At 45.7% G+C, this 24564-nt stretch overlaps 1 protein-coding gene across 7 annotated transcripts; it reads left to right on the top strand.

The window, feature by feature from the left end:
* Positions 1–5774: 5774 nt before the first annotated feature.
* Positions 5775–16137, top strand: KCNE3 (potassium voltage-gated channel subfamily E regulatory subunit 3). 7 transcript variants are annotated; one of them, XM_060160007.1, is made up of 5 exons: positions 5775–5930; positions 7189–7274; positions 11294–11454; positions 11922–12051; positions 14497–16137. In XM_060160007.1, exon 5 carries the CDS (start codon positions 14537–14539, stop codon positions 14834–14836), a length of 300 nt encoding a protein of 99 aa, XP_060015990.1. In that variant the 5' UTR covers positions 5775–5930; positions 7189–7274; positions 11294–11454; positions 11922–12051; positions 14497–14536; the 3' UTR covers positions 14837–16137. The 7 variants fall into 7 exon arrangements, with proteins under 7 accessions (XP_060015990.1, XP_060015988.1, XP_060015987.1 ...); XM_060160005.1 differs by having other exon boundaries at positions 11294–11596; XM_060160004.1 differs by lacking the exon at positions 11922–12051 and having other exon boundaries at positions 7192–7274.
* Positions 16138–24564: the final 8427 nt, after the last annotated feature.

The following is a 24564-nucleotide window of genomic DNA, read 5'->3' as shown; positions in this document are numbered from 1 at the left end:
ATTTGAGACATGGGAAGAGTACCTTTTAAAAAATAAACTGGGTTCAAAATCTTTTATTATTTTTTTCTGGTATTGAAGTGACTTTTTATAAAAACAGATTTTTTTGATATATTTCTTACATAAAAAATGTTTTAAGCTGAAAGTTCATGAGGAGATCTGGTTGTATTAAATTATTTTCATAAACTTACCTTAATAAAAGGTGAAAATGTTACTGATTAGTATACTTTATGAAGCCAGTTGAGCTTTGTAAATGGACAAATATGGGGAATAATAATCAATGTTAACTCATATGATCTTATTCTAGTCGGTGTAATTTTTTTAAAGGAATATGAAGCCCTTTTCAAACTCTCATCCCAGTGGGACAGAATACTGAGTGAACAATTAGTCCACAGCATGATCCATATTAATAGGCTTCTCATCTTAGTGAAGTCTTCATCTCTTCTTTCTCTTAATTACTGAAGCATAAATTGCTTCAGAGATTTAAATACTAGTATTTGAACTTTATTCATAATATTGTTTGTAGTTACTTTTTACTTTTCAAGGGTGAACTGCTTATTTCTAATAAACGAATATCTGTTTATACTTTTCCCCTGGTTTCGGTCACAATGTTCAATTATAAGAGCTTTCAATGGAATGTTGAACAGGAGAATATAAAAACAAATCTGCCAAATACATTAGAGAGCATTTGAATAGAAGTGCTGGTTCCTATTTAAAACATTTCTCTTTGCTGTATATACCAAAATAGATGGGAGTAAAAGATGCCTTAATATTTAATTTTTGTATTGTTTAGAGACAATGGTTTAAAGAAATTCCCATTTATTTAATATTTAATTTTGTATTGTAAGAGAAAATGGTTTTAAGAAATTCCTATTTATGTATTTTTAGTTGTTTGTAACTGAGGTCTTCTAAATGGTTTAATATAAAACCACAATTCTAGTCTTGCTTCTTTTCAAGTATCCAAATGTATTTCTCAGCATCTTTAAAATAATAGACTTAGAAGTCTTTCAACTGCTGAACTGTAGTACATGCTTATTTTTTTAAAAAATCATTAACAGAGGAAACTATTGGTGTAGTTTTACCAGCAAGTTATTGATATGTATGTGTGATTCACAGTGATTCTGTATGTGCTCCCCAGCTATAAGAACACATAGGATGGACTTACCTGGTGGCGCAGTGGTTAAGAATCCGCCTGCCAATGCAGGGGACATGGGTTCGAGCCCTGGTCGGGAAGACCCCACATGCTGCAGAGCAACTAAGCCCGTGTGCCACAACTACTGAGCCTGAACTCTAGAGCCCGCGAGCCACAACTACTGAAGCCTGTGCACCACAACTACTAAAGCCTGCATGCCTAGAGCCCATGCTCCGCAACAAGAGAAGCCACCGCAATGAGAGGCCCGCACACCGCAACGAAGACCCAGCGCAGCCAAAAATAAATAAATTAATTTAAAAAAACACAAAAACCACATAGGACTACTGCGGTGGTATCTGGAAGGGTTGATTGTTGGTTCCTCAAGTCACAGTTATGCAGCTTGGGTCTGAGTTTTTAAAGAATAGCTAACTTTTAAAGAAGTTTCTTTAGCAAAAGAGCAGTTGAGTTGTGACCATGGTTTTTACTGGGCTAACGCTGGCTTCAGTGAAATCGTTTGAATTATGAAGTAAGTATAATTATGGTGAAGAAGTTCAGCCTCATTTTCAAATGCTGAATCACATTTTATTTCTTGAATTAATATGATATAAACATTAAAATTCAGGACCATTGGAATACGTTGATTTGTTTGCTTGTTTTTTTAAAGAAATTGAAACTGCTACATTTGCTAGTGGAAGAAAATGGTTTTGCTCTGAAGATTCTGAAATTGTTCAGGCTTATGGTTCATAGATTACAAAGAATAATGCTAGTTAAATGCCAATGAACTATTTTTACTCTTTTTATATGAAATGTATAAATTTCGGAGGTGGGGTGATTGTGGCAGTGGTGCCTCTTACTACCTTGTGTAAAACAGTTGAACATTCTCATCAATATTGCCATCATCATCAATATCTCATCAGTACTGCCATCATCATTTTCTAAGTTTGTTTACTTAAAATTGTATGGAATGACACAATTAATAAGCAATAAAACCTCTATTACACACACACAAAGAAATATAGGGAATTCTTGGGTAAGGGATTTGACTAGATAACTCTGAGTCCTTCCAACTTAGGTTCTATCAATAAATGATTCTAGAACTCTAACATGATATGATTCTAAGACTGTGATTCCAAAATTTTATTAGGACAAGAGACAATCCCTAACTTCAGAGAATTCACAATCTAGTAAATGAGGTGGACAAATAGTGACTTTTCATAACTGTAATAAACGCTCCTATAGATTAGATGCAAGGCTTGGCAGGATGTGGGAAGGAATGCTTACTGAGCCATGGCTGTTTCCTCAAGGCTGATCTCAAGAACCACTTGAATCACAATCTCTCCAGAAGCTTTTTTTTTTTTTTTAAATGCTAATTTCTGGGCTCTAGTCCAGATCTCCTGAATCAGAACCTCTGGAGTAGAACCCAAAAGTCTACTTCACTTAAAATAAAGGCCAAGGTGATTCTTAGGTAGACTGAAATTTGAGACTGCCTGCTCAGAGTCAGGATGACTCCCCTGAGAGATGATATCCAGACAGAAAAAAAAAAAAAAAAAAAAGTAGCTGGGTCAAAATATGAAACTACAAAAGTCACACAGAAGTAACATGTTTTTTCTGTTTCTTTGTTTTTGTCTTGTTTTAACATCTTTATTGGAGTAATTGCTTTACAATGGTGTGTTAGTTTCTGCTTTACAAAAAAGTGAATCAGTTATACGTATACATATGTTCCCATATCTCTTCCCTCTTGTGTCTCCCTCCCCCCTCACCCTATCCCACCCCTGCAGGTGGTCACAAAGCACCGAGCTGATCTCCCTGTGCTATGCGGCTGCTTCCCACTAGCTATCTGTATTACGTTTGGTAGTGTATATATGACCATGCCACTCTCTCACTTTGTCACAGCTTACCCTTCCCCCCTCCCCATATCCTCAAGTCCATTCTCTAGTAGGTCTGTGTCTTTATTCCCATCTTACCCCAGGTTCTTCATGACATTTTTTTTTCTTAAATTCCATATATATGTGTTAGCATACGGTATTTGTCTTTCTCTTTCTGACTTACTTCACTCTGTATGACAGACTCTAGGTCCATCCACCTCACTACAAATAACTCAGTTTTGTTTCTTTTAATGGCTGAGTAATATTCCATTGTGTATATGTGCCACATCTTCTTTATCCATTCATCTGTCGATGGACACTTAGGTTGCTTCCATGTCCTGGCTATTGTAAATAGAGCTGCAGTGAACATTCTGGTACATGACTCTTTTTGAATTATGGTTTTCTTAGGGTATATGCCCAGTAATGGGACAGAAGTAACATGTTTTGATGAAGGTTAGCAATTTTGTACAACATTCCCTCCATGTGATAGGTCTTTTTTTATTTTGTTTTTATTTTTGTTTTTTGCGGTACACGGGCCTCTCACTGTTGTGGCCTCTCCCGTTGCGGAGCACAGGCTCCGGACGCACAGGCTCAGCGGCCATGGCTCACAGGCCCAGCCGCTCCGCGGCATGTGGGATCTTCCCGGACCGGGGCACGAACCTGTGTCCCCTGCATCGGCAGGCAGACTCCCAACCACTGTGCCACCAGGGAAGCCCAGGTCTTTTTTTTTTTTTTTGCTTTTTTTTTTTAAAATTATTTATTTATTTATTTATGGCTGTGTTGGCTCTTCGTTTCTGTGTGAGGGCTCTCTCTAGTTGTGGTGCGCAGGCCTCCCACTATTGCGGCCTCTCCCGTTGCAGAGCACAGGCTCCAGACACGCAGGCTCAGTAATTGTGGCTCACGGGGCAGGCTGCTCCGCGGCATGTGGGATCCTCCCAGACCAGGGCTCGAACCCGTGTCCCCTGCATTGGCAGGCAGACTCCCAACCACTGCGCCACCAGGGAAGCCCCCCAGGTCTTTTTTAAATGACAGCACTTCTTAGATATAATCTGAGATTCTGTGATTGAGGGTATATGCCTCAGATGTCCTACTAGAACAGATTTTTTTTTTAATTTAAATTTATTTTGATTCTTTTCTTTTTTAAAATTAATTAATTAATTTTTGGCTGCGTTGGGTCTTCATTGTTGCGGGCGGGTTTTCTCTAGTTGTGGTGAGCGGGGGCTACTCTTCACTGTGGTGCACGGGCATCTCATTGCAGGGGCTCCTCTCGTTGCGGAGCACAGGCTCTAGGCGCACGGGCTTCAGCAGTTGCGGCTCGTTGGCTCTAGAGCACAGGCTCAGTAGTTGTGGCACATGGGCTTAGCTGCTCCACGGCATGTGGGATCATCCCAGAACAGGGCTCGAACCCGTGTCCCCGGCATTGGCAGGCGGATTCTTAACCACTGTGCCACCAGAGAAGCCCTAGAACGGATTTTTGTTTGCAAGGGAGCCAGAGCTGGCCTCAGTTTTTTTTTTTTTTTTAATTTACTTATTTTATTTATTTATTTTTGGCAGCGTTGGGTCTTCATTGCTGCACGCAGGTTTTCTCTAGTTGTGGCGACTGGGGGCTACTGTTCACTGTGGTGCGTGGGCTTCTCATTGCAGTGGCTTCTCTTGTTGCAGAGCACGGGCTCTAGGCATGCGGGCTTCAGTAGTTGTGGCATGTGGGTTCAGTAGTTGTGGCTCACGGGCTCTAGAGCACAGGCTCAGTTGTTGTGGCACACAGGCTTAGTTGCTCCACGGCATGTGGGACCTTCCCAGACCAGGGATTGAACCCGTGTCCCCTGCATTGGCAGGCGGATTCTTAACCACTGCGCCACCAGGGAAGTCACCTCAGTTTGTTATTAACTATCCCAAGGCCGGAGGCTGGCAAAGAGGGCTCTGATAATGACTCCCCACAGAGTCCCTGAGAGCTATTCCCTGCCACCGTCCACTCCCTTGCCCATGGCCTCCTGGTCCTCATTTCCCAGCTATCCCTGGATGCTTCTCTTCTCTGGAACCTGCAGTGTCCCCAGCAAGGAAGAAACAGCTTGAGTGAGGGCCTGGTGGCCAGAAAGTGAAGGGTATTCAGGGACAGGGAGCAGCGTGGTGTGGCTGGACATCAGTTGTCTGGGCATGTGAGGGAGTGTTGAGACTTGGATGAAACATTGGCCGAGGTTAAAGGGAGAGAGTGGCCTAGTGGATTCTGAGTCTGAGCTCTGCCAGTGACTTCCTTAGTGAGCCTGAGCAAGTCTCCTTCCCCAAACTGGGCCCCTTCCCCAAACTGCATCCTGTCTGGAAAAGAGGGTTTGTGTTAGAATCAGATGATTTCTCCAGTGACCATCCGGCTTTAATATTTTGGATTCTAAGATCTCATCTGACCCTAACCATCACCCTGTGAAGAATGCATTTAGGAACTGTACCCGTTTTACAGCGAGGAAGCCATGGCCCAGTGAGGAGCAGTGTCCTGCCCGCCACCATACAACCACGTAGGAGCAAGGTCTGATTCCACCAGCACCAGACGCTCTTCTGAGATCCTCCTCAGACCGGGCAAGCTGAAGCGAAGCAAGGAACATTCGGTCTCAGGTCCAGGAAGCAGGCGCTGCAGGGTACGGAAGGGTCGCAGCCCACAGCTGGGTGAGGCCAAGCAGCTGGGCGGAGGCGCCCGAAGCCAGCTCCGGGAGAAGTGGGTGTGTTAGGGGCCGGGCGGGGCCGGGTGAGGGGACGCCCTGAGGAAGGGAAAAGGCAGCTGAGCGCGGGTTGGAGCACAGAGCGGAGGGGGCGCAGACGGTGCTGGCCGCGGGCTGCGAGCAGGGGGGCTGGCGGAGCGCCTTGGGGCGCAGTGCGGGGCACCCGCGAGCCCAGGGCGAGGTGTCCAACGAACAGACGGCGCCCCTGGGAGCCTTGCCGACCGGCAGGTAAGGCGCACCCGCCGGCTCGGGAAGGCTGAGCCGGCGCCAGGGGTAGAAATGAGGGGTGTATCCGCCTCCCTGGAAGCCGCCACCCGACGCAGATACATACTGATCCTCCCCTGGACAGAGCCACAGGGATCCCGGGGCGCACGTGGGAGCGCGAAGCTGGGCTCCTGGCACGCCTTGCCCGGAAACCGTGGGGGCTTAGGTCGGCACTCACGGGCCCCGGGACGGCGGCACCCAAGCTCCTTCCACATCCACAGATATGCGAGCGCACGATATAACAACCAACCTGCGCCTCCGCAGCGAGAGCGCACGCGGAAATGGCGCTCCGGGACCCGGCGTGTCTTCTTGCTTGGCGGGAGCCGCTTGCTCAGCGTGCGAGTTGCCTTGCCCATTCGCTACTTTATTGTGCCCCTCGCCCTATGCGCCCCAGTCCTGGGAAAAGCCTAGAAGCTCCCTTAGATGTCTTCTAGTACTAGTAACATAGATCTAGGCTGGGAGTCAGGAGACTTGAGTTCTAGTTTACAGGTTGTGTAAACCTGTGCCAATCGCCCACCTGCTCTGTGCTTTGTGCGTTCTTTTCCTGGGTCACCAAATGTAAAATGAGCCTCCTGGTCCTGTTGCCCATGTACTCCGTATGGCATGTGGGGGAAGGGGACTGGGCCCGGGAGTTTCTTGTGTAGAAAGTACAGGAGTTCAGACCCCTGTGTGAGGGCCCCTTGGAGAGTGTCTCCTCCTATCCCCCTCCCCACTCCTCAGCAGTTTGCGTATGGGGAATCTGAGGCCCAGGGGGGAGATGGTTTGTCCAGGGTCACACCAGGGACCAGACAGAAGTAGAACCCAATTCTCCCCACTCCTAGCCCAGGGCTGATTCCACTTCAGCTACAAAAGTGCGTTGTAAATATGTTAGCTGCTCTTTATCTCCTGGCATCCAGCCAGTTAACCGCTCTGAATGGAGGAGAGCCAAGCTGGAGGCAAGGAAACTGCTTTCAGATTTTCTTGACTCCTTAAGATGAGAACAAACAACCTTCATCCCTCACTCACTCCACACTTTGCAAAACACACTTCTATCTATAAACTGAATGGGTGGATGCTCAAAATGCCTACTAAGAGGGAGGCAGGACAAGATATCCCATCTTACTGATGGGGAGAATGAGGCCCCAGAGTGGAGAAATGACTTAACCAAGACACACGGCTAGACATGTCTACAAAATAGGGGCAGGTCTCTTGACTCCAACTCTGGTGTGTTCTCTATCACCAGCAGGACTACAGAATGGTACCCCTAAATGGAGAGAGATTACAGGGCTGATCAGAGAGGACGAGAAACAAGGAAGGCTTCTGAAGGAGGTAAGTGTGTCTGAGAATGAAGAAAAGTAATAAAGAACCTCCTGGCTTCCTCTGAGGGTAGGAGAACCTAAGATGGGGAGAGGGGACATAGGGATAGCTGTTCTTGGTAATACTGGGGGGCGGCGGAGGAGATAGGGAAACAGAAAAGGAAATAGGTGACCAGGCTGCCCAATAATTCTCTCTTATGTTTACATAATACTTTGCAATTTCTAAAACACCTTTCCCCTTTGGTCTCCCCGAGTTGCGTGTGAGGCAAGCAGGACAGGGGTAATTATCCCCATCTCATAGATGAGATTCAGAGAACATAAATGCAGTGCTCAAGGTCACATAGCCAAGCATACAGCCAAGATTGGAACCATGAAAGGCATACCTGAAAGGCAAGATTAGAGGCTGGGAGACTGGGAGTTGGACTGTGTGTGTGCAGCAGGTGTGTGTGTGTGGCTGCCCCCTGGGTGGGTACACAGGGAAGAGGGTTGCTAAGCTGCTGCTGGTGTTTTGGGGCCAAGAATGTTTGCCCTTTGGATTGAATGGGGTTCCGGTGCAGGGAACATCTGGGCTTCCAAAGGTGGCTTAGAATTCCTCCTCCCCTGACTCACTTGCCCATCTGACTGAGATGGTGTCTTTTCTTTGAGCCTCCCCTTCCCCAGACCAAATGGAATCTGTTTTGGCCTGCCCTTGAAGTTGCTTTTTAAGTGCTGTAAGCTGTTTTCATGAATGCGTATGTGTGTGCGCAGGGGGGAATAGTCTAATAAGAAGAGACATTTATCCACCTATTCTTGAGTGCCTGCTATAAAGAAATGTATGAGGCACAGGTCCCTACTTTCACACCTCCCAGCGCACAGTTTAGTATATCTATATCTATTTATATTTATACAGATATACACACCCAATTTCAATACAGCATAGTGCTCTAATAGGGTTTTATGCAAAGCACTTTAGGAACAGATGAGAAGAAGAGACTTAACTGGCTAGGGAGTGGGGAAGGTGGTGTCTCAGGAGAGGATCTACAGAGGTTATATTGGAGCTGGGTCTTGAAGGATGAGTAGGAGTTCACTAGGCAGATAAAAAAGAGGAAGGGTATTTTTGCCTAAGAAAACAGCATGAGCAAAGGCAAGAGGTGTGCAAGTGCAAGGAATGTTTGGGGAATGGCCTATAGCTCAGTATCATGGGACACAGGCAGTGGGGAGAGCTGTGGTGAGATGGGGCTGGAGTCAGGGTCATATCCAAAGGAGCTTGAATGATAATCGCAGGAGGTTAGACTGTCCTATAGGCAACAGAGGACTTATAGTGGAAAGATATGTGGATGAGATACCTGTTTCTGGTCCCAATTCCTAGGCTGTGAGACCTTGAGCAAGTGATTTCCTCTTGGGGTGGGGTGGTTTTTCCCACTGGTTGAATGAGGTGGTTACACCAATGATGTGATTATTAAGATCCCTTCCAGCTCAGATTCTATTTCTGTGTCTCCTTCTAACTATACGTTAAGGTTCCTCTCCCACCAGCCCATGGTGGTGATAAGACCACCAGAGGGGCCAGAGGCAAAACTGTGCATTCCCAGGAGTTATCTCTGGATCCACTTGCTTTATGTGGCCTTTTTCCCCTGCCTCTCTACCACATTTCCAAGCACTTCAGACACTCATTCTGCAAGAGAAGCTGAAACAGAGCATAGGGAAACCAAAAGAACCGATGGTGGCGTTTCACTTTTCCCCAGAGAAACCTGAAAGAAAACCTTACTAAGATATCCAGTTCATCCTCCAGGTCCCAGCTTTACGCCTCCATCCCCAAGTTAGAGGCCAGGCGTGCTCAAGTCAAGAACAGTTTGGGCAAAGCTGTTAATGTGTTGGAAAGAGTGACATCAGGGTGTGGAGGAAGAGAGTGCACCTGGCTTGTATAGAAGAGCAGGAGTAGGTCTGGAGCAGAAAGGGCCATGGGGAGCAAGGCTAGAAAGGAAGGTTAACTCTTCCAAAAGTTACCAACTTCTCCCCTTACTGGATCCTCAGTTAAGATTGGCAAGAGCGACTTCCCTGGCCGTCCAGTGGTTAAGACTCCGCACTTCCAATCCAGGGGGTGCGGGTTCGATCGCTGGTCAGGGAACTAAGATCCCACATGCCAGTGGTGCGGCCAAAAAAAAAAGATGAGCAAGAATCTGTAGTGCAGGAAAAAGGAGTAGTGGTGGACTTAGAGGAGATGATGCTCCAGGACATGAGGAGCCTGTGTTTTGTGTGATATGCAGCTCAGATGCCAGAAGACATTGCCATTTGTAGCGGAAAGAGCACCTGAACAGCACCCCAAAGACCTGGGTTCTCATCAGAGCTCTACCATTTACTAGCCATGTCATTTTGGACTAGTCACTTCCCCTCTCTGACCTTCAGCTTTCTCAACTACAAAATGGAGGGGTTGGCCTAGAATCTAGATTCTAAACAATCTTCAAAATCTCTTTTCAGTCACTGTTCATCTCCCTTCCTAAATGATTATCTCTTGTTTCAAGTCAGGGACTCTCCACGGCAGGAGCTCTGTCTTCCCCATCCATAGACCTTCACAATCAGCAACTGTCTTGAAGAGGGAAGACAAGGAGCTCAGAAAGAGGAACAAAATTCCCCACATTGCCAGCTGCCAATTCCCAACTTGGGTCCCAGAGGCAGGTCATAGAGAACCAACCTGTCCCTTTATGAGCTCTCTGCCTCTCCTTGCACACAGGTCCTCCATCCCACCTCAACCCAGCTTCTAAAGATATGCAACTGTGGCTCCTTTGCATGTTCCATCAGAACTACAAATATCCATCCAGGTCTATCCAGAGAGGCACTGGAAGGAGGGTGTGAGGAATAAATGGTTTTGTGAACCTTTACTCCCCTCACTGAACTCCACCTCAGAGCCCACCCTGTCCCCGACGCTTTCCCGCTACCCCCACTTTCTAACACAGAGTCTGTCTCCCCCAGGCTAGATCACCCTGGCAGGTGAGCTATAAAGAGGAAAAATGAACAAGTCAGCAAATTTGGCCTTCAGTTTATCTAGGCTGGAATACTAAGTGTAACTCAGTCCTGGGACTCTGAAGCATCTTAACCTGTGAGGAAAGAATCTGAAGTCTTCTCTATCTCGTGATTTGAGGGACTCTAGAGAGCCCCCCAAATCCTCTCCCCCCAGCCTACCCAATCTCCCAAATCTCACGTATGGTTTTGTGGTATCTTCATGTTAGAGCTGATCAGGACCTTGTAAGATTACATAGAAAAACCCTTTCATTTTACAGATGCAGACAGAAGCTGGGGCCCAGAAAAGGGAAGTCACATGCCCAAAGTCACACAAGTAGCAGCTGAACCAAGACAGCTCTTTGGTTTTCATTTCTTTCACTGTAAAATGAGGAAGGTTAGATTAGATGGACTCTGAAGGCCTTGCCAGCCTCTGCTCTGCACAAATAAAACCACCACCACATCTGTGGAGCGTCTAGTGCCAGGCACTACATACTTTTCTTCTTTAATTTTCACAACAAAGCTATGGTACAGATAGTGTTGATGCCATGCCTATGTTTATACCCAGTCTATCCAAATAGGTTGATTGGTAACATCATTTGTTCCTACATAAAATAGCAACCCAATTGCTGGCTGCCATTCTGCCACTCACATCATTTCCTTGGGTCTCAGGCCCTTTCAGCCTTTTAGAGGCTCCTGCTAAGATGCCAGTACCCTGGGGAAAGGGGATGTTTTAGACTGCACTGTTAGCTGGTCCCTGAGCAGCAGCTCATGTGTTGAACTGAGGTTTCTCATGAAGTCACCCAGATGAGACATTGTGAATCTGGAGTCGGGGGACAGCAGTCAGATATCCCTTGGCCATGGCACAGCTCCTATAACTGCAACCCTAGGTTGGCCTGATCCAGCTGCTGCAGGAAGGGGAGGGGAAGCGGCAGGGTGTCAGCACCCAAAGCACAGCTATTGCACAACCCTTGGGGCTTGGCCTCGGATGATCCACCCTCGTTCTGAAGTTTTTTCTGTGTGTCTAGGTCCTTCTTTTTCTGTCCCCTCCCCACCCAGCTCTGGGCCTTCCCAGCTCCCAAAGTCAATATTGAGACCCCAGATGTGTCCAGGGACATCCTGAAGACATGTCAGGACATCCGGAGGGGCTGAGGAGCCTTAGGGCGCCCACAGGGAGATTCCTGGAGCTGACTAGGAGCCAGTGAATTTGCTGTTGTTTGGTGAGTCTTCCAGATGGAGGTGGCCCTCCGTCTGCCTTGTCAGTTCAAACCCCCATGCAAGGCTATCGAAGAAAACTGGTGACAGTGACTGCCCTGGGAAAGAAACCTGGGCCATTGGGAACAGAGAGACTGCATTTTCATTGTATGTACTGCTTCAATTTCTTTTTTTTTGCTGTGTATATGTATTTACTTCTCAAAAATGAAAAACAGATTTTCATTTTAATGAAAACCGTGTTTTTTATTAAAATGTATTTAAAAAATCCTCTTCACTGTAATAAAAGTATATGCTCAAGCAAGCCTGGGGCAGGGGGCAGAGCAGAGATAATAATCTTTTTTTTTTTCCTTTTTAATTAAAAAAATTTTTTTTAAATTTTAATGTGGTAAAAAGCAACATAAAATTTATTGTCTTAACATTTTTAATGGTACATCTCAGTAGTGTTAACTATCTTTACATTGTTATGCAGTAGATCTCTAGAAGTTTTTCATCTTGCAAAACTGAAACTCTGTACCCATTGAACAACAACTCCTGGTGATAATCTTTTTTGATAGATGAGGAAACTGAAGTGCAAACAGGGCAAGAAACTTATTTCCCTCAAAGTGAGCTCTTCCCGCACTTATGCCATCTGTCTGTTGTCTGCTTATAAAACTGTCTGAGGCCCCTTCCTCCTGCAACCACTGCCTTAGCCATTCCCACCCCCAAATGCCTCTCACATCCTCTATCTGTCCCCGCCCCCACCTTGTCATCCCCTCTGCCCCAGCTCAGGACTCAGCACCTTGAACCCATACTATTTCACTTATCACTGGGCTCCCTGCCTCCATCCCTGCCCTCTTTACTCCACACTCCACACAGAAGCCAGAGTGTCCTTTACAAGCACAGATCTGATTATTTTACCCCCTTTTAAAATATCATTCCATGGTTTTTCTCCACCTACAGGATAAAGTTCCAACTGCAGCCTGGCACTCAAGGCCCTCTATGATTTGGTTTGGGCCAGTGTCTCCATCCCACATCCTATCTTATCCTTTCACGCATCTTACACTCTTTATGCTACTTTCCATTCTTCAAAGTGTGCTTTCTAGTCCATCTGTTTGCTTCCCTTGCCTTCTCTACTTCCAAAAAATCCTTCAAGGTCCAACTCAAATTCTTCCATCACTGTGAACACTCTCTGAGCACTGGTCAGAATTCATCCCTTCTTCCTTTAAGCCCCAGTAGCTCCTACATTGTCTCCCACATTAAGAGCTGGCTTTGTGCCCCTGAGTATAGGGACTGGCCTCCTAGAGCTCCCAGAATAAGGCTGCCCAGGAGTGGGCCTCCATAAACGATGACTGGCCAGGTGATTCACTGAGCCATTAATTTCATTGTGCTGCTCCTGCTTTCCATTAGCCCATATGAGGAAAGAGGAAGGCACAGTTATATGCCATGTACACAATGATGTTGTTTTCCCACTTGTTGCCTGACAAGTGGGATAGTAGATGAGAACCTATGCCTCCTCGATCTTAACTCTTCCCCTTTTCCATCCAGACAAGGTTGCCCGAGTACTAGATGGCAGGGGGCCCCAAGGCCTTGCATAAACTGTGGGCCAGTCCTGGATTATTGCTGTATTATTTTGATTCTTCCCCCAAAATTCTGCATTCATAGAGTTCTTCATGAATATTTATCATGGTCATAACTAACTGTCATCTTTTCCGGGGAAGAGACGTGATGGTTAATAGTCAAGTTAAACAGATCTACCTAGATAAAGGAGGGCTTTGGAACCAGTCAGTGAACACTGAGTGCCTGGCCTATAGAGAAATCCAAAGTGGCCATCTTTACTGGAGACCACTGAGGGAAGGAGAACTAGGGTAGTCCCCTAGACTTGGAGGAGAGACACAGCCTTTCTGACCAGGAGTATGTGGTCTGCTGATAACCCTTATCAATAGCAAGAGGACAGCCACAAATTGCCTTATATGTAAGTGCTGGGGCAAAGGGAAGGCTGCGATGATAAAGCTTGTGGAGTATGTTGGGAGCACACAAAGGCTTCCTGAAGGAAGTGAGCATGGAGCCTTGTTTAAAGGAATGACATATGTTTTTCCAGAGACTAGGATACAAGGCTGCCTTTGGCTATTTTTCTACATTGTAGACTAAGGATCTCTGAGAGGAAGGAAAAGGAACATCTGCTATCACCAGTTATATGCCATGTACACAGTGACATTGTTTTGGAAGGCAGGATAGTTGAGCTGCTAGTGTCTTTTCTCTCTGGGGTGGGTATAACCCCAAACTGGACTGAGTATTCCTTTCACTCCAAAGGCCTCAGGCCCAGTGCCTGCAGTGGTTATCAGCCTTTGCCTGCTCCCCCAGCCACCTCCTTTCCAACAGAATTTCTCCTCAATAGCTAGGAATACCTAGAGTGGGACCTAGGATGCTTTAGAGGTCAAATGACCCAGCCTCTGGCCTCCAGGTAGGGGGAAATCTAAGCCATCCCCAAACATCTTCTACATGGTGTCTGTGGAGCATAAGAAAGAACTGTGCTGAGGGAGAGTTCTGAGGAATGTCTTCTAACTGTGCCACACAGTCCTCCCCAGAGCTGGTGTGGAGGCCAGAGGAGCTCTGAGCTGGCCATCGAAGAGCAGGACTGTACCTCGGCTCTACCTCCAGTATTCTCTGTGATCATGGACAAGCCAACTATTCTCTCTGGGCCTGTGTGTAAAATGGAAGAAATTACATTAAATAATCCCCAAGGCCCTTCTAGCCTAAAGCTCAGTGACTTTTAGAACCCAAAGAAAGGACAGATCAGCATGCTTACAATGGTCAAGGAAGACTTCCTTCCACAAGTATTTATTGAGCACCTACTGAGTGCTGTCATAAGTGCTCATACACAGCAGTGAATAAAACAGACACATTCCCTGCCTTCCTTGGGCTGGCAGTCTAGTGGAGAAGACAGACAAGCAAACAAGTAGTTAGAATAAATTGTGATGTTGGGATTTTAGCTGGGGTCTGAAGGAGTGGGAAGGTCATTCAATCTACAAGTAACAGAAGCCATCCTCTCTCTTTTCTGTCACTACCAGAGCATCCTCCGATTCTTCCCCCACCTGAATCCCTGTTGCTATGGAGACCACCAATGGGACTGAGACCTGGTATGAGAGCCTGCACACTGTGTTGAAGGCTCTAAATGCTACTCTTCACAGCAACTTGCTCTGCCAGCCAGGGTCAGACAACCTGACTGAGGAGAGGCGGGCCAGCCTACCTGGCCGTGATGACAACTCCTACATGTACATTCTCTTCGTCATGTTCCTATTTGCTGCCACTGTGGGCAGCCTCATCCTGGGATACACCCGCTCCCGCAAAGTGGATAAGCGCAGTGACCCCTATCATGTATACATCAAGAACCGTGTGTCTATGCTCTAATGCTAAGAGGCCGGGGATGGCAGAAGATCAAGATTCCTGAGGATTATCTTGTGGGGCCTCCAGAGCTCAGCTATGTGTTACATCAGGCCTCAGTGTTCTAATCTGTAAGATCAACAAGAAACAGTACTAAGGGAGGTCATCATTGGGGAAGGAGGAGAGGATCTAGCAGACCTAGGCCTTGTGGATAAGGATTTTTTCCAGCAAAGATAGACGTTATAGACAGTAGGAGCCCTTTGAACAAATATAAAAAAGTGGCAGGAATTCCCTGGTGGTCCAGTGGTTAGTACTCCGTGCTCTCACTGCCAAGGGCCTGGGTTCAATCCCTGGTCGGGGAACTGAAATCCCACAAGCCGTTCAGTGTGGCCAAAAAAAAAAAAAAAAAAATATATATATATATATATATATATATATATACACAAACACACACACACATATATATATGTATATATATATAAAAGTGGCAACATATAATGACAAATGAGTGTTCTAGTGGCCGGAGTGTTGGGGGCTAGGGGCTAGAGGAAGGAAAAGAGGAAGTTGTAGCAGAGGGAAGTGAGACAGGAAAATGCCCTGAGGACACATTTTTTGATGTGTTATCTTCAATGACCATGAGAAGCAGCAATGATTATCTCATATCACAGACAGGAAATCTAAGTTATGTTACTTATTTATATTTTTTCACATTTTATGTTTTTCAGCCCATTTAACATTTGTGATTTTACCCCCTGTGAGGGAAGCAGAGCAAGTGCCATTCTGCCCATTTGGGCCAAAGCAGTGCCATGACTGGAACCCAGGTTCTCTGGTCACCTTGCCTAGTGCTTTGCAAAACTCTGTGCTACCTAGGAGTGGATCTAGGCCTGAAACTTATATAATTCTGGGGGGCCCTCCTTAAGAAAAAGAATTTTAAAATATCTTATTGTTGCAAGAATTACAAAAACGTATCACCATGTTAATACATTGTTGGGGCCCTCCTAAGATCTTAAGAAGGAGCCATGCAAGTACAGAGCCCTGACTGTTAAGCCTCATTAGCTCCATGGTCCCTGTGCCCTTCCACCAATGTCCCAGTGCCTTTCCCAGCCCCATCTCCAGTCCTGGGGACTTCACTACCTCTAAGGCAGCCTCTAACATTTTGAATGAATTCTGTGAGTAATTTTCTGATATCAAGTTGAAATCTGCTTCTAGAAGATTATTATCACACCTAGAAGATTACCATATTAAAAGAGGCAGGTACCTGATTCAGTGGAAAGAGAACCAGCCCTGATTCTACTACCAGTGTGGTATATAAACTGGCTAGACACTTCCCTCTCTGACTCTTGTCCTTCTTCAGCACCATGAAATAGAAAGTTGAAATAGTTGAAAGTCTCTAAGGGCTCTACCAGATCTGATATTCTAGGCTTCACGTACATTGATTTGAACCACATAAAACTGCTGTGCTGGACTTCCCTGGTGGCGCAGTGGTTGAGAATCTGCCTGCTAATGCAGGGGACACGGGTTCAATCCCTGGTCTGGGAAGATCCCACATGCCGCAGAGCAATTAAGCCCGTGCGCCTAGAACCCACATGCTCTGCAACAAGGGAAGCCACTGCAATGAGAAGCCTGCACACTGAAACAACGACCCAACACAGCCAAAAGTAAAAACAAATTTATTTTTAAAAAAAGTCAGGAAGTTCCAATGAATCCAAGAGACACACACACACACACACACACACACACACACACAAACTGCTGTGCTTGTAGGTCAAAAACAGCTGAATATCAGTAGTTTCACATGCTTCAGCTGAATACATGAAATGTGGCCAGCTACAAATCCCAGGCTGGAACCTCCCACTGTTCTGTTTAATTTCTGTTATTAAGGAATCTCCATGGGGTCTCCAGAAAGCCCTATCAAAACATACATATTTGTGTATATCAAAAACTTTGAAAGCATATTTTGAGAGCACTTATCTCTGAAGAGAAGGATTATGGGTGATTTTCCCTTTCTACTTTAAAAATTTATGTAATATTTGATTTATTTGACCATAAGTATGTTTCTTATATAATAACGGGGGGGGGAAGCTACTTTTACTTTGAAAAAATGAAAATAAACACCTGTGTGTTACTTGAATGGAGGATCACAGAACACATTTGCTCCCATGAGCAGTTAGTCATGTTGATTCCAGTTAGGAATGTTGATTCCATGCAAATCAGTGCTGAGCCCCACATGTGCTCTCAAGCCTTTCTTCATATCTTCTTGAGAGAGAAGGTGGAGACCTGCTTAAGAAGACGTGACATATAGGTGGACAACGGACTCGGAAGTCTACAGCTGGATGGGACTTTGGAGACCGCCCAGCCCAAACACCCAAATAAAATATGGAATCCCAACAAGAATAAGAATGAATGTCAGGTAATGGATGCTATCAGGATTTTGAGAAATGAGATTGAGTGGATGCAGAGGAGCCAGAGAAAGGTAGAATTTGAACTGGGCTTTGAGAGATAGGACAGATCTACGTGGGCAGAGAGAATGAACGGAACAAGACAAGGGAAGCTTGGAGGCAGAAATGTGGCAAGACCACCCTCCTGAAGAGAGCAGGTCGGCGGCTGGATGGAGCAGGAAGCAGCCCAGAGTGGCTGCGCTGGGAGTTCAGTGTCCCCATCTATGGGGGAGACTCCCCTTCACACAGTCCTTGTACTCACAGGGCTTAAAAATAGAGTAATACAAATTCTTTTGCTTGTAAGTTACAGAAATCCAGTGTGTATTAGCATAAGCACAAAAGGGGATTTATTGAGAGGAGTATGGGGTAGTTCAAAAGAGGAGCTACCGGGGCTTCCCTGGTGGCGCAGTGGTTGGAAGAGCCCACATGCCGCGGAGCGGCTGGGCCCGTGAGCCATGCCTGCGCGTCCGGAGCCTGTGCTCCGCAAGGGGCTCAATATACCTCATTATGTACACTCAACGTTGGGCTAAATAAAAATATAAGATTTTAAGGTATAATTTAAACATTCTAATATTTTATGAGGTAGGTACTCCCCTTGGCTCTCCCCCCAGCTCTATCCCACTGCCTCCTTCAGCCCATAGGCTCTTTTGGCTGCACTGGTTCTGCCCTCTGCTGGCCAGATCCCAGCACATCACCTTGGGCCCTCAAAGCAAAACTTCAATAATCACTCATTCAGACGCCGAGTGCCTACTATGTGCCATGCACTCATCTAGGCACACTTGGAATACAGAAACAAATGAAAAAGATCAAAGAAATCCCTGCCTTAATACTTAAAAGCACTTAGTACTTAAGATACTACATGTCAGGCTATGGCCTAAGCATTTTACAGACATTAACTCATTTAGATTTTAAAACCTTCATAACATCCCTATGTAGCAGGTATTCCTTACAACTACTTCAGTAGAGCCCACTTGTTCTTCACATAGCTCCTTCCTCACTCTCAGCCCAATTTCAGCACCATGGCATACCCAGCCCAGACCATGGGTCTGAACGGTCCCCGGAGATGATTTGGGAAGATGACGGCAGAGTATTGACATCAGTAGACTGAAGTTGGGTTCCCTAGAAGCAAAGTCTGAGACAGGCATTTATTGAGGGAGCACTTTTTGGGGAAAACATGCAAGGGAAAGAGTGAAGTAGATAGGAAAGGGAACAAGACAAACAAGGTACATGTCAGGTCACATCTAGCCCTGGCCTGATCCACAGGGAACTGGGGCATAAACCACAAGGCAGACTTACACCCCCTTGGGGCAAAGGGGCCGGGCTTTTATGCCCCATATCAGTCAGTCATTGCTTGTGGGCCACCCTGGTGGGGAGGGGGAAGAGAGGAGGGTTGTGAGGAGGTGCTCATCAGCTGAGGGCAGGTCTCTGGAGAAGGGTGGCACCTGTGAGCAATTGCAGCCTAGACCAGTTGTCTTGGTTGGAGATCTGCAACAGCCTAGTTCCTCAGGAAGGTTCTGAAGCTCAATTTTCATCACAGGATCAGCCCCATCTTTAGTGACTATCCTTTTCTACCCTGTGTCAGTCACCATTGACTGCTGGCTGCTAGAGGGGGGCATGTAACCTCCCACGGGTGCTCATGTTTGGCTGAGCTGGAGAAGGCAGCAGCTCTGAGGTGACAGCAGCCAACACTCACAGCAGCTGGGGAAGGGGCCACACGGGGGCTCTGTCAGCATCCACAACAGCTGTGCTATTGGGGAAATGGGAGCAGAAGCAGAGTGTCACATCTTGTGATCTCCTTCTAGCTTAAGAGCCAAGAAGCACACACTAAATAAAGAACAAAACAAGATTACACCAAAAAGAACCCAATAGGAAACAATACACTTAAGTACAGAAAATGTGGGGAACCAATATTAAATGTGATGGTCAAGAAGAGGGAGAGGGATGTATTCATGGATGTTTCCTGGAGATGTGAGGTAGGATTTGATTAGGTGGTCCAGTGTAGTATGGTCCAAGGCAGCATTCCAAGTAGGTGGGTGGCTCTGCTCTACTCAGTCATTCAGGGACCTGGGATTATGACAGCCATCCTCAACGTGTAGCTTCCAAGTTTACTCTGGTTGAAGCATTTCTAGTTAGTGAGGAGAGAGAAAGAACAGAATTCCAGAGACTGAGATTTGCTCTTAAGCAAGCAAGGCAAAAGCTGCATACATCCCATCTTCTCACATCTATTGACAAGGGTTCAGTAACATGGCCACAGCTGGCTGCAAGCAGCCAAACCTCAATTACTAAGGAAGAAAGAATGGATTTTGTGGACAGCTAGTGGTCTTCACTCTACCCTCCTCACTTTCCCCAGGACGGGTCATGATAAAAAAAATGTAGAGTCCTGGGAATTCCCTGGTGGTCCAGAGGTTAGGACTCCGTGCTTTCACTGCTGAGGGCGCGGGTTCAATCCCTGGTCAGGGAACTAAGATCCCACAAGCCGTGTAGTGTGGCCAAAAAAAAAAAAAAAAAAAAAAGTACAGTCCTGCCAAGAGGAAGAAGTGCTATTATTCTGATTCAGTCATGTTTTCTGAGGGGTGCAGGCAGGAGCCTTGCAGGTCTAACTAAGCCTGTCCTGGGAATGTGACTTTTGCTCTTTTATTTATTTTTTTTCTGGCTCTGGTGAGTCTGGTCTCTCCTCTCATTGGAGTGGTAATATCCAAGATATTTGTTTAGGCAAAGGGGAAATAGACAAAGCAAGTCTTTCAGCCAGCTTTGTGTAGGAAAAAGAATCCTCTTTCACGTGCCACTAGGAAACCAAGAACATGATCTGCCTGGATGAAATCAGAGAACCCATCTATGGTTAAACTGTGACAGAATGAGGTCTAGGAGCAGGAGAGAAGGAAATTAGTGAACAGGAAAGAAAGGGAAGAAAAATTACTATTTGATGACCAACCAATCTCTGCCAGGCACTGTGCTGGGAAGCTCTAGAGGTAATTATTTTTTAAACCTCATTTCATAGATGAAGTAACAGAAGCTCAGAGGTGAAATAGCTTGTTTAACATTCACTTAATATGTAGCACTGTCTAGATTTTAACACAGACTCACCTAAATTCAAAGCCCATATTCTCCCCACTATAGCTGGTCCCTTTGAGAGTCACATTAGTTCCTTTCTTGAAACTAAACACTCTTAATCTCCTAGCACACTCTGTGGCTGGCCTCTCTGCTCCCCTTCATGGTAGAGCAGTCACAATCTTGTCCTCGCCCAGCTCCTTTTACCCCCAAGCAAGATGCCTCAAAGAGAAGAGAGGTCATTGTCACAGTGCTTATGGGAATAATAAGTCAATTGGGACAGCTCTTGGGTAAGAGTCCCTGAGTCCCTACAGCACTAACTCAACACTGGGAATAAGAGAAACATATAGAGACCAGCCACAGAATCTGCTGGGAGATTAGAGGGGTTAAATCTCAAGAAAAGATCTAATGTGAATCATTGATGCACCTCCCTCAGTTGGAGAGAGGATGAGATTATTTAAATACATTTCAAAAGATCTCTGTGGGACAGCTACAGGCTTACAGTTCTGCTCTTGGATTACCATTCATTCATTCAAGAAATAATTATTAAGTACAATCAAGATATTTGGCAATGTGTTTGACAAAAGAATATAGCAGCAAACAAGAAAGGCACAGTCCCTGTCTTCATGGGGGCAAGGATTAGCTCACCCACTTGTTTTTCTACCTAGAAAACTGTTCCATTTCTATGAAGCTCTACTTTGAACTACCCTCCTCTTCACAGGTGAAGGCTTCTTTCACTCATGTTATTGTCCTGCTTATAATTCTCTGATAATTTTTACCACAATGTACTCTCCAGGCATGTCTTTTCCCCTCCTAGAAACACTGCAAAGGTGCAAGCAGGGACCATGTCTAATGCATTTCTATGCCCTCATCAACTAGAATAAGGCTTGGCACAAAGTGTATGCTCCATAAGTACTGGTGAAATGAATCAACATTATTATGAGTATTGTGGTACATAATCTCTCACATGTGTTTGTGTATGGTGCTTTCAACCTTTCAAGACATTTCCATCTCCATTCTCTCATTTGGTTTAGAGAGTTTGGTCTGGTGGATTCAGTTAAAAGTGGATGTGAGGGCTTCCCTGGTGGCGCAGTGGTTGAGGGTCCGCCTGCCGATGCAGGGGACGCGGGTTCGCGCCCCGGTCTGGGAGGATCCCATATGCCGCGGAGCGGCTGGGCCTGTGGGGCATGGCCGCTGGGCCTGCGCGTCCGGAGCCTGTGCTCCGCAGGGGGAGAGGCCACAGCGATGAGAGGCCCGCGTACCACAAAAAAAAAAAAAAGTGGATGTGAGAACACTTCGTAAAATATGAATGGTAAGGACTGTTACTGAACCATATTGACTATTGCTAGTCTTGAGGCCAGGATAATTTAGGTAACATACTTAAGATCACGCAGCAGTAGTCTGTACTAGAATCTATGTCTCCTGACTTCTGTTTCTGGACTTTTCCTCCCTGCATCAGGGGTAACTGACAAAAGAAAGGTACAGACAAAGTGCTCGGGGAGCCCCTAAATATGACTGCTAACTCCCAGGAGTGGATACAGTGACACTCTGCCCGGATCCTTGGGGTCAACGCACCCATCACCCAACTGCTGCAAACATGGGCTGCTGGCAGCTCACAGCTGCACCCCTCACTGTGCATTTTCCTGGGCCAGAGGGAACTATTTCAGCCAAGGCTATAACCCCTACTGGGGGGCAGCTCATGACCAATGACAGACTGATACAGGGATACAAAGGGCTGGTTCCCTCGCATCTATTTGGGACAACTGAGGAGCCATCTCAGCTCCAGAACTCCTGGTAGGATCAGCTGAGGTTTCGGTTGCAACCAAATCGTGAGTTAGCTTCTCCCTCTGCCCACTCCTGCTTCCTCACTTCCTTACTGATGTAGCTCCCAAGAGCGCTCTCCAAAAGACCTGCATGCCACTCTCCACCTCAGTCTGTTTCCAAGGGAATCAATCTCTCCCTCAAGAACTGTTCCCTAGCATTGAGCCTGTTCCTAAGTAGTTGTCAGTAATGACAGAGGAATGGGATGATACAACATAGATGGAGACAGTTAGTGGTTCTAGCAAAACCAAAATGAAGACAAGGCAGGAATAGAGACTGGCAGTGTAGAAAAACAGCGAGTTATGGTCACTGAATAAAAACTGGCCACTAGAGGGCCCAGCACTACTCATCTATAGTTCTGCAGCTGCCTTAGAGCAAAATTCTAATTTTGCCCTTGACTTGGCAGACACCAGTATAATTGTCTACACGAGGGGGAAAACTGCTGGTCTAATGCTTCCTTCTCTTTTATCTATGCCATGAACATCAGTGTCCTAGCCTGTTCCAATACCCTGTCACCAAGCACTCTGTGCCATTACATATAAACGTATTCCCATAAATCAAAGCTTCCAAAGTCTGTGTTTTTCCACCCACTGCTCTCATTGTTCCCAAGGAGTTCCAAAGATCAGAAATGTGGAATTCCAAACAGTTGGTTGTGACAATTTTCACCCCAAAATGGAGAGAATCAGCAACATAATCTGTTTAGTCCTGTCACTTCCCCTTCCCCGCCCACTTCCCCAGTTGGCAGTAAAGATAAGACATACAGGATTACATATGAACTGTAGTGGCCAAGGAAGAAAGGGGTCATGGGAATCTTCACAGAAGATGAAAAAGTTTGAGAACATTGTGTATGAATTAATGATTGATTAATTAAATCAATTTATTTTTTTTCTGCTGTGGACTCAGTAAAAAGACTTAAAGAAAATTTTCCTCTGCATCCTTTTCAGAAACACAGTTAGTCCTTTGTAGGTTGGGAGGCTTTCTTTGAGGGATAGGGAGGGTAGGTTTGGACCATTTAGAGGTCTCTGTTTCCAACATAGACATTCTTTTATTTTTTTTTAATGTTGTATTCTTTTTTTTTAATTGAATGAAAAATTCTTTAAATTCTATAGTGCTTTACAATTTTCAAAGGTTTCACACACATGATTTCATGTAATCCCATAATAACCCTTTTTTCCCCCTACTCCTATATTGCCCTTTCCCCTTCTCCCCACTGGTAACCACTAGTTTGTTCTCTAAATCTGTGAGTCTGCTTCTTTTTTGTTTTATTCACTAGTTTCCAACATATACATTCTTTTTTTTAAAATAAATTTATTTATTTTATTTATTTTACTTTTGGCTGCGTTGGGTCTTCGTTGCTGCATGCGGGCTTTCTCTAGTTGCGGTGAGCGGGGTTTACTCTTCGTTGCGATGCAAGGGCTTCTCATGGTGGTGGCTTCTCTTGTTGCGGAGTATGGGCTCTAGGTACACAGGCTTCAGTAGTTGCGGATCGTGGGTTCTAGAGCGCAGCCTCAGTAGTTGCAGCACACGGGTTTAGTTGCTCTGCGGCATGTGGGATCTTCCCGGACCAGGGCTCGAACCCATGTCCCCTGCATCAGCAGGCGGATTCTTAACCACTGTGCCACCAGGGAAGCCCTCCAACATATACATTCTCAAAGGGACAGAGCTGGATTGTTTGGGAGGGGGGAAAACTCTGAAGATTAATAGGGAGCAGAGTTGGAGTCTACACAGCCAGGAGGGGACCTGAACTTGGCTCTCTCCCAGTATCTCTGGCAGTGGTGACTATAAGCACACCTGGGGAATGAACACCAAGCCATGGCTTTGGGAGCCATAGGGGAGTTCTTGGTGGCCTGGTTTAGAATAGAAGGAGCAGATGCCTTGAGCAACTGGGTCAGATACATCTGACTGCAATACTCCTGCTTGGACAATGAGCTACAACTTCAATGGACTGAAGACACTTCCCCAGGTTTTCTAGATTGGGTAAGCCCTGAGGTTGTTTTATCCCCAGAGAAGTTCTGATATCGAATGTCCCACCAACATGGTAGATGAGGCTGAAGCTAAATTTAATTTGAATTAGAAAAATTAAAATTTAATTTGATTCAGAAAAAAAGTAAAGACATCTAATGTTTTTGCGCTTGTTATTGAACAAGTCAAATGGGTTCCAATAGTTGGAGCTCTGATATCACAATAGTAAATCTAGCCTGGCTAGGTAAATAAAAGAATAATAATAATATTTTGAGGGATTATCAGGCGTTAGGCAATACACTATTTCATTTAACCCTCACAATGTACCTAGGAGGTATACTGAGACCTAGAAAAGTCAAGTGGATCACCGCAGGTCACATGGTTAGTAAATGGCAGAACCAGGTTTTCTGGACTCCACGTCTGTCTAACTTTCTATTGTCATCTAGCCTTGCATTCACTGACATCTAGTCCATTGCTCACTAATTC

This window comes from Lagenorhynchus albirostris, chromosome 9 (genome assembly GCF_949774975.1).
Source record: "Lagenorhynchus albirostris chromosome 9, mLagAlb1.1, whole genome shotgun sequence".
NCBI lineage: Eukaryota > Metazoa > Chordata > Mammalia > Artiodactyla > Delphinidae > Lagenorhynchus > Lagenorhynchus albirostris.
The sequence above is the reverse complement of the archived record's forward strand: the minus strand, read 5'-3'. Positions and strand labels throughout refer to the sequence as shown.